Raw genomic sequence first — 9,181 nt, forward strand, 5'->3', positions numbered from 1 at the left:
TAAAAACCATGAATTTGCCTGCAAGGAGTGCCAAAGTGCCTATATCGTACTCACCACAGTTGAGAGCAGTCTGGCCACCCATGCCCAGAATTAATCCATCAGGACGTTCTGCTTTGATGACCTCTGTGACAAACTGTGGAGTGATGGGGAGGAAGTAGACAGCATCAGCCTGCTTTAAGCCAGTCTCATTGGTCTGTACTGAAGCAATATTGGGATTCATGAGGACAGTTTTCACATTTTCTTCCTGACAAAATGAAAATCTGCATTAAAAGTAGGAATAAGTGGAAAAAGATCTAACAGCAGCAGCAAGGAGAGATGGGGTTCAACAAGCAGTTTACCAACAGCAGCATTTAAAAAGCCTGGTTACCTATGTACTCTCCCCTAAGGGATCCCTGGTATCTTGGACTAGGCTGAGCTACTGCCAGTTCTCTACTTTTGTGCCTCTGCCTGCCTGTGAATCTTGAGGGAATGGAGATTCCCACCTGATTCAGATATGTGGTTGAAATAGTTTAGCACATTTAGGAGTTACGCAAGGGAGACAGGAACAAACTCCAGCATAATCATGTGTGTCTGCTGTTGGAAGTCAGACTAAAAGTCACCAGAAACACTAACCAAAAGCCAGTCTTTTCTTGCCAAGCGGGAGATCCTGTGACTGTGGGTATCCAGGTAGTTATCAGATTTGGTACCAACTAGTAGCAGTACAAATCCACATTTTTTGCTTTGACTTTTCCCAAAGATACTTTTTCTTGGTGTCATCGCTTTAAAAATCTTGTCCCATAACATTTTTATTTGATACTGCACACACTAAAAAGACAAACTCTGCCTCTAAATGCAAGACAAAGGTTAGCCAAAACTTCACACTGTGTTTTCTCTGTCACAGATGGGAAATTGAGATAGGGTGATGATAAAGTTTATCTGTTTCCTGCTATAGCAATGGGAGTTTTGCCACTTTTGGCTACAGACATTCACTACAGTTGGCTCATTAATAAAAAAGTCTGAGGTGGAGCTGGGCAGATCAACTCTCCTCATATAGTGAATATTAGTGTGTAATGAAGAAGCCAACTAAGTTTTGCTAATAATGATGAGACCAGAAAGTAGACTAGCTCAAAAAAACCCATGCCAACCACAAGAAGATAAAGAAGAGTGTATTAGTGCTTTGCTGGAAAGGAGGATTGGGAAGAGCAAAGGCTGTGGTCTCATTTTTACAACTCACTCTAATCTCCATCGACTTCTTGTAAAGCAATAAACTTCTACAAACAAACCATTTGCCAACAATGTTAATTATAGATGCGAAATACATCTTAATAGAAAGATCTGTGATATGGAAGTTGCAGAGGTTAAGAAACAACTATGACTTTAATTAAAAACAGGAATTGTGAAGATAGTAAAAAATGAGTAATAAAACCCAGGAAAATGTTGGCAGATTCAGTCAGTCATTCCTCAAGCAAATGCTATGGAAGTCTTATTGGGACCAGTATAGAAATTGCTATTTTTGCCCAGTTCACAATAAGCATGAAAATGCCATAGGGGTTTTCTGTGTTTGTTTAAAATTTGTGAGTGCTTGACCCATTGGTTTGAGGGAACAAACATATAGTTCACCAGGAGCAGTGGGATTCTCACGCAGAGCTCTGACTGCTCAGTTCAGGTACAACCTTTCTGCTCCGTCCTTTGATAACTTAAAATACTGCCTTGAAGACCAGCTGTAAATTTTTGCTGACCTTCTTGTCCCATGAAACACACTTTCCTTGGAAATGTGTGGTTCAGGGAAGGGAAGGAAGAGAGAAAATCCTTATGGAAAATTTAGACAAGTGACTCCAAACTGGGTAGTTTTCATGGTGGTGCTGAGGGAAAAGGGGAGATCTCTGAGCAAATCATTCTTCTCTAATAAACATATTCAGAAATTCACAGCTATAATTCTGTGGCAATGAATGGAGGAGGGAGAGGTATCTCGCTTGCCAACAAGCTGGAGTATCTGTACATCTCAGCCCTTTCTTCCCTATTTATCTGGGGCAGGGTGTTTAAGGACCAGCTAGCACTGCTAAGGAAGATAATTAGTGAGAGGATTAATGATCACTGTTGTTAAGAGAGACAGATTTTACTGATATATTGTTTGGGATGTTGGATTTTAATCCACTCACTGTTTGCCCTTGTAACCCTTTCCTCCAACTTCTGCCTTTTTAAACAACGGCCACCCATCTGGATTGGAGACCTCTGTTACAGCTTAAGACAGTGCATTACTAGCACTCCAGGAGGGTTCCATTCCTCTTTTGGTGTAAATCCACCTGTATTCAGAGCAGTTGGGAGAATTCCCACAGCAAGTAACCCAGAATCACAGAATGGTTAGGGTTGAAAGGGACCTTCTTAAAGATCATCTGATTCTCATCAAATCATCCAAAGCAATGACTTCTCATTCATTCCTTTCAAGATTATCAATCTATTCTGGAAACAAAACTTGGCATACATGACCTTTAAAAAGTTCATCCCATTGGAAATAAACAGCATTTAGAAAACCTGCCTTGATAAGGGGTTCAAAATCTTTCGCATAACAGTCGTGACAGCAGCCAACCATTTAGCTGTTATTTGTCTGCATTGCACTGTGTTGGCATACCACAAAAGTTTCAGTAATTGCAGCTCAGTTGTTGCTGACCACATTCCTCCTATTCAAACTTAAACAGGAAAAGTTTAGGTTAGATATAAGGAAGAAGTTCTTTACTGTGAGGGTGCTGAGGCGTTCGAACAGGTTGCCCAGAGAAGTGGTAAATGCTCCATTCCGGGCATTGTTCAAGGCCTGGCTGGACAGAGTCTTGAGTGACAAGGCCTAGTGCGAGGTGTCCCTGCCCATGGCAGGGGTGTTGGAACTAGATGATCTTAAGGTCCTTTCCAACCCAAACCATTCTGTGATTCATTTCCATTGATTTTGACAAGCTTGGAGTCACCAGTCACACATCTCAAACAACAGACTGCTTGAAGACTGCAACGGAAAGCTTGAGAACCTATCTCTTTGGAAGATAATTCTGAGTGGTTAACTCGCATCACTCAACCAACAAGTTCACAAACAAAAAATGACTAAATTCCCCTACAGCCATTTTTGCTCACCAGCTTCCCTGCCCCAGTGATCCCAGTCAGATGATCAATCAGTTGGGAGAGGGGAAAAGTAAAATACACGAGGTTAGTATTTTCAGAGCATCCTCTCACCTTCATGGCTTTCACCGCCTGGGATCCAGAGTAATCAAATTCCCCTGCCTGACCAATTGACAGACCCCCAGATCCTAGAATGAGGACTTTGGAGACCTAGAAATGTCAAAGAGCATGGAAAAAAAATCAGTCCTGTCACAGAGGATATTGGAATGAACAGACACTGTGCTGCACTGAACAGTCTGAAGTTACAAACCAGAAGTCTTAAATAGAGAAAAGTCATGTACAAAAACACTACAGTTTTACTTCTAAGAATATTTCTGCTGCACTTGTCCCATATATCTCTGCTTAGAGAAACACATGACTTATGTGTAGGGCATACAGTAAACCTGTTAGTTGTATCGTTAGCTTATTAGACAACTATGCCTCACTTTGGCTGCCCACAACATCCAGCTGCCTTCTAAGATAGCAACACTATGAAATTCAGCTCACGCTAAGAATTTCAGACTTATTTGCTAAGCAACAGGGCATCAACATTATGCTGCTGGCACAAAATCTCACAGCCAGATTATCCCAGGGCACCTCACATACTGCCATGAGAGTACAAAAAAAACTTTCTCAAAGAAAAAGGAGTTGTTAACACATGAGACCTCTGACGACTGTGAGACAGGCAGTTGACAGGTCTTTTGTAAGGGAAGCCTCCACTGACTTCCCTGGTCAGCTTTTTGTGCCATTTTGTACCATAGGGTCAGTAGGAATTAACAAGTGCCTCACTGACAGGCATGAGTAATGAGTGTCTGTACACTGACCTCCACTCTGGAAGCTGTCATTCCAGCTCTGGGCAGGACCGAGGAAACAGAGCCTTTCCCTCTCTTAACCAGTGCAATAAATGAATCAAATAGGAACTAGGAAAAATAAACACAGGTATTTAATCACCAAAGTGGAACTAAATAAATGCCAGGCTCTCAGCTCTGCTCTGCTGCCTTCAGAAGGTAGATTTACACCGTCAGGGAAGAGGGGATCATTGTTTGAAATTTATTTAACAAGTCTGACATATCTGACAAAGCTGCATTCAAGGAAGTGAGGTCATATCAGGAAGAAAACACTTATCAATCACATCTCTATGCTCTGCTTGGATATGGCTGGCAGCGCAACAAATGAATGTGCATTAAAAGCTCAAATGCAGAAAAGCAGACACTTAACTAGCTCAAAGGAACCATCTGGAACAAAGCCTGCTGCAGAGCTGGGATCTGAACAGGTATATCTAAACATCAGTTGTGCTACATCAGTATTGTCCTTCCAGAGGAAGCTACACACAGTGGGACAGGCTTCCCACCTGACCACACACTTGAAGAGCTTCTGTCCACACCGCTCCTCAAGTTGTCTGCTGGAAATTATGGAAGGAGTACAGATGGGTCCTGCAAGCCCATCAGGATAGGCACTGTGTTATAGAACCCATCCCAGCAGTGGGAGTGCACAGACTTGTGCTGAGAGACAAGACTCAGCTGAGGGTTGTTTCAAGTTCTCTAAGACTCACTAGTCAATCAAACTGCTACAAAACTTCTTGATACCAAGAGATTTACTTGAAGGTTTAATCAACATCATCAAATTAAGATTAAAATAAGCACTTCTATGTATTCTTCCATCTTCCTCTCTCAGGCAATGCTAAATGGTTTATTTATGTTCAGACATGCCCCCTTTGCATTCCGCATCCCCTGTTGCTGCTTAGTCATCCTCTGTGACTACACAGCCAGTTGTTACAGAGTTTGTGCAAAGTCACAGATGGGGGATTAAAATTTCATTTCACTTAGGAGAACCAAAGTGAGGAAGTGTGAATCCATTTACATAACTCTACAGTAATTATAAAATTTGAAAGTGGAACTAAAATGTATTAGAAAGTTAATGGTTTTATTACAAAGCATCTGGCTGGCATTTTTTCCTGTTAAGATAAAAACCTTTTCCTTTTGCAATCACCCCAGGTACAAGAGATTTGAGCCTGATCCTGCAAAGGCTTAAACACTTCAGTAACTTCCAACACACAGATAATCCCACCAGGACTCAAAGCATACACATCATATGAATGGAATCGTTGATCCAAAGCATACAGAAGTCAATAGATGCCTTGCTGTTGATTGTAATTAGCTGGGGATCAAGCTAAGCAGACACAAGTCTATGCATGACTGAGCCCTTTGTTAGGATCCCAACATTTCAAAGCCAAGATTTGGGACTGTCACCAACATAAAGACTTGTCACTGTATCTGATACATATCTGCACTCCCTAGACTATCTCTGAAAGCAAGTTCATATCAGCCTTCGTACATACCTCTGTGTCCCTTGGCCCAGGATTTGCATCTGGGTAGAACTGCGCTGTGAAAATGGGTCTGGTCTCATGCATGATTCCCTGCAGGAATAAAAATGATAGTCTCAGGCATTTCCTTGCTCCTTCCCATGGGGGAAATGGCTTTTGAAAATACCTTGACTGATATAAATTACAACAACGGGCCAAATTAGACAGCAATAATATTCCTTTTCTGTGCTGGGTAACACAGAAGCAACAGAACAAACAGTGACACAGGCTGTGACACCTACGGCACCAGCCCTAAGACAACAGTAAGTGAGTGAGCACCACTGATGGTAGGGAGATCTCAAAAGTTAGTAAGGCAGCTGTTCAAGGGAAATCATAGGATCACTGTTGCAATCTTACACTTTGGGCGAGTATGGAGAACAGTGGTAATGGCTCAACCCCTTTTGGCCTGTCAGGCAAAACCCCAAGTAAAGCAGATGGTCAGATCACCAAGTTTAGCCCTAATAACTAATTGTAATCTGACAGCAAGCTTCCAGGAGGTGAAATAAAGTGATAGAGAGGCTTCACTCACTAGAGGCTGCTATGTTGCACATAGGTACCTGGAAAGCATGAGCTCACCTCATTTGTTTGATCATTGGCATTCACAAAGAGAGGTTTCCAGCCAGGTGGGAGGGTAGAGCTGTCAATAGCATAACCATGGTTCTGAGCAGTGATGACAGCCTGTCCATTCACTGCATTCAGGACAGGCTGGTTCTGTCCTCTGAAAGAGAAAGGATCAGAGAACCAAGGGCAGAAGAGTCAGATGTGTCCAAATGCCACTATCAGAGCAGATAACTCTGGGGCTATACAAAGCAGTTCAATAATAGCTGTTCAATACTAGCAGCCAATCTCAAAATGATAAATCCTAGGAGAAGCTCTGCTATCCTTCAGTTTGATGGGGATCAATTACATCAAAAACTTTCAAAACACCCTCAGAAAAAGTAATGCATGACATGGCAGTTTAAATTAAAAGCAAGGAGAAAGGCTGGAATGAAAAAGTAATGTTACTGACATGCTATCTCCCATTAAGTCAGTTCAGAAGCAATACACTGCTGCTCTGTGGCCTTTTGCAATGCTGAGCTGGTCTGTCTGCGCCCTGGGAAGCAGAAGAGCTGCCATACCTGTTGGCCATCTGCATCTTGTAGGAAGTAGCTCCAGCTGCTATCCCAGTGATTAGATGCCCCATGCTAATTCCAAACAAGGGCTCTGGACGATTGCTCTCCAGGATCTAAAATGAAAAGGTTTTCAGGAGATACTGAAGTGTCTGTGTTCAGCAATTCCAGCACAAACCATGCCAGTTCCCTCACAACCTCAGGAAAAAGCTGATGCAAGGGTGGTAACAGCCTACAAAGGAAAGGTTTCCTCCTCTCCTCTGAGAGGGAAGCCTCAGAGCATGGTTTGACATCTCAGTCTACTCGAGGGAATATACAATGACATTACAGCCATTTAGTGTGTGACACTGCTTCAGATGGGAGCACTGTGAAATTTGGGCTGTCTTTTCATAAGGTCAGAGGTCCTGAAAGAGCACAGGGACTCTGAGGCACTGGTAAGGTCATCACAGTAATCACGTCTACTATGTATTGCTCACCAAGGTCTGTATAGCCTTATTGTAACCCCTGGTCTGGAGGCAACTCGCAGTGGACCAGGATGAGGAATATCCCAGGCAGATGAAATCACTTAACAACATTTGGTCTGTAACATGTTAGTACAATCAACTGTTTAGAAGTCAGGCACTTGAAAAGAGGGGCAAAGAAGAATAACTGGCCTACAGCTCTTACACTGTACCTTTCTGACATTCTGAATCACCTCCTGAGCCTTCATGGGATCCCCTGGACCTCCAGAAATTATAAGCCCATCATACTCCATGCTGGTGAAATCATGGTCCCATGGAACCAAATGCACTTCTGCACCTCGCTAGGAAGAAAAGACAGGGAACAAGAAACGAGGGGAGGACAGGAACAAGTGGATTTGTGTTAGGAGGTTGTTCCTGTGCTCTCATGTCCCAGACGTTGAGTTTGGATTTCAGTCATCCCTTTGCCAGGGACAATAGCGATAGATAGACAGATAGCTTCTCTCCACTATCTGACCAGATTATCTTCACAAAACTGGTAGATTTAGTATCTTTGAGCTACCTCAGTGTTTGTCAAGTTTGTCTGAAATTCACTAAGGACATCAAAACTTACTAATGGAATGCAAAAACAAAGCATGTATACATGCACACATGTAAAATATGGTCACTTTTATACAGTGCATTCATCCTAACTGTTAAATTAGGGCTTCACAACCTCATTCTGTGACATGCAAGTAATAGTCCTGCACATCAAAAATGGGAATAGCCACATAAACTAAAGAACAAAAACAGGGAAACCCTGTAGATCTAGAGAATGAAAGGACACCCCCTTTAATCCACTTGTGTGGCTACAGAAGGGAGGACTGCTCCATTGCTGTGCTAAGAGGAAAATATTTTCACAGAATCAAAGACTTAAAGAATAACTCAGGATGGAGGGACCTCAGGAGGTCACTTGCTCCAATCCCTGCTCAAAGCAGAGGTAATTTCAACTTTAGGGCAGGTTGCTAACGGCATTGGTCAGATGAGTTTTTAATATCTTCAAGGACAGACATTCCACAGCTGCTCTGGGCCTGTTTCAGCCATTCACCATCCTCACTGCAAAATCTTATCCCCCATTTATTTGTTTTTTACAATGTTGCCTTGACCTTCTTTGCTTGTTCTTTAGAGAAGCTGTGCCTTGTCTTTTTAAAGCTCACCTAGGAATTCCTCTCACGGCTGAGAGGTTGCTGCACAGGTCCTGTTCCTTACCTCCTCAATACAGTGCACCAAGTTCAGAAAACACCCCCATAAAAATCCTCCTAAAAATTGTACCTCGTTTTAGGAGCACAAGTGCTACTGGAATGGATGTGTCCAGGTAGAAGGAAGGCTAGTGAGAATAGGCAAGGCTTTTGCCACAGCAAAACAAGAGATGAAGGATGTAAAGCACTGACCTACCTTTACTAGCAGGCGGATAATGTTGTACTTCAGCCCACAGTCGACAGCTACAACTTTAATTGGATTCCCCCGGCCATAAACCTTGACTTCCTATAGAAAGACAGACCATGCTGTAAATGACAGATCACTCCCTGCTCACAGAACACAGGGAAGACAGGGAGGAGAGTAACATTTCACCACCACATAGGGACTAGTACTTAACAATCAATTCACAGGGAAATCTCCAGAAGCACTGCAGGCATTAGCACTTCCTTCATTTTTCTGTGAAAGTAGAAGTTATAATGCTCTTTTATACACTGTTGATTACAGCAATTCCTAAGAAATCACTTGTTTCCATAGCTAATGACAAGCTTTTTTCCTGTGTTTCACCTCATTAGCAGTGAAGCAGCAAGCCAGTTCTCACTGATTAGTGCAGCCCAAGAGAAACACCAGATACAGGGCGAGAGATTTTCAGCTGCAGTCAAGTCATCCTGCTGATGCCAGTGGAGCTTCACACCAGCTGCAGATCCATCACATATCCACCACCCTGACCCTCCAGTCACAGTAAGACCAAAGTATAGCACAGCTGGAGATATCCCCTGAATGACCTCCAGTGCATCACAGCAGTACAGGCCAGGCTAAGCATGTCACTGAGCATGGCCTATGTTCATATGGACCTGACAGACTGATATATCAGACATTTCACCTCCTCCTCCAGA

At 42.8% G+C, this 9,181-nt stretch overlaps 1 protein-coding gene across 1 annotated transcript in view; it reads right to left on the bottom strand.

Moving 5' to 3' along the window:
* The window catches only part of CPS1 (carbamoyl-phosphate synthase 1, mitochondrial), a gene marked incomplete at both ends in the record, with an annotated part of 71,210 nt that overhangs the window by 49,133 nt on the left and 12,896 nt on the right, over positions 1-9,181 (bottom strand). Inside the window, 8 exons of the mRNA XM_010014154.1 lie at positions 55-244; positions 3,196-3,291; positions 3,945-4,040; positions 5,459-5,536; positions 6,059-6,200; positions 6,601-6,707; positions 7,265-7,393; positions 8,484-8,573. Of these exons, the coding sequence (XP_010012456.1) occupies positions 55-244; positions 3,196-3,291; positions 3,945-4,040; positions 5,459-5,536; positions 6,059-6,200; positions 6,601-6,707; positions 7,265-7,393; positions 8,484-8,573 (928 nt within the window). The remainder of the gene's footprint in view (positions 1-54; positions 245-3,195; positions 3,292-3,944; positions 4,041-5,458; positions 5,537-6,058; positions 6,201-6,600; positions 6,708-7,264; positions 7,394-8,483; positions 8,574-9,181) is intronic.

This window comes from Nestor notabilis, unplaced genomic scaffold (genome assembly GCF_000696875.1).
Source record: "Nestor notabilis isolate BGI_N333 unplaced genomic scaffold, ASM69687v1 scaffold2485, whole genome shotgun sequence".
Taxonomy (NCBI): Eukaryota; Metazoa; Chordata; class Aves; order Psittaciformes; family Psittacidae; genus Nestor; species Nestor notabilis.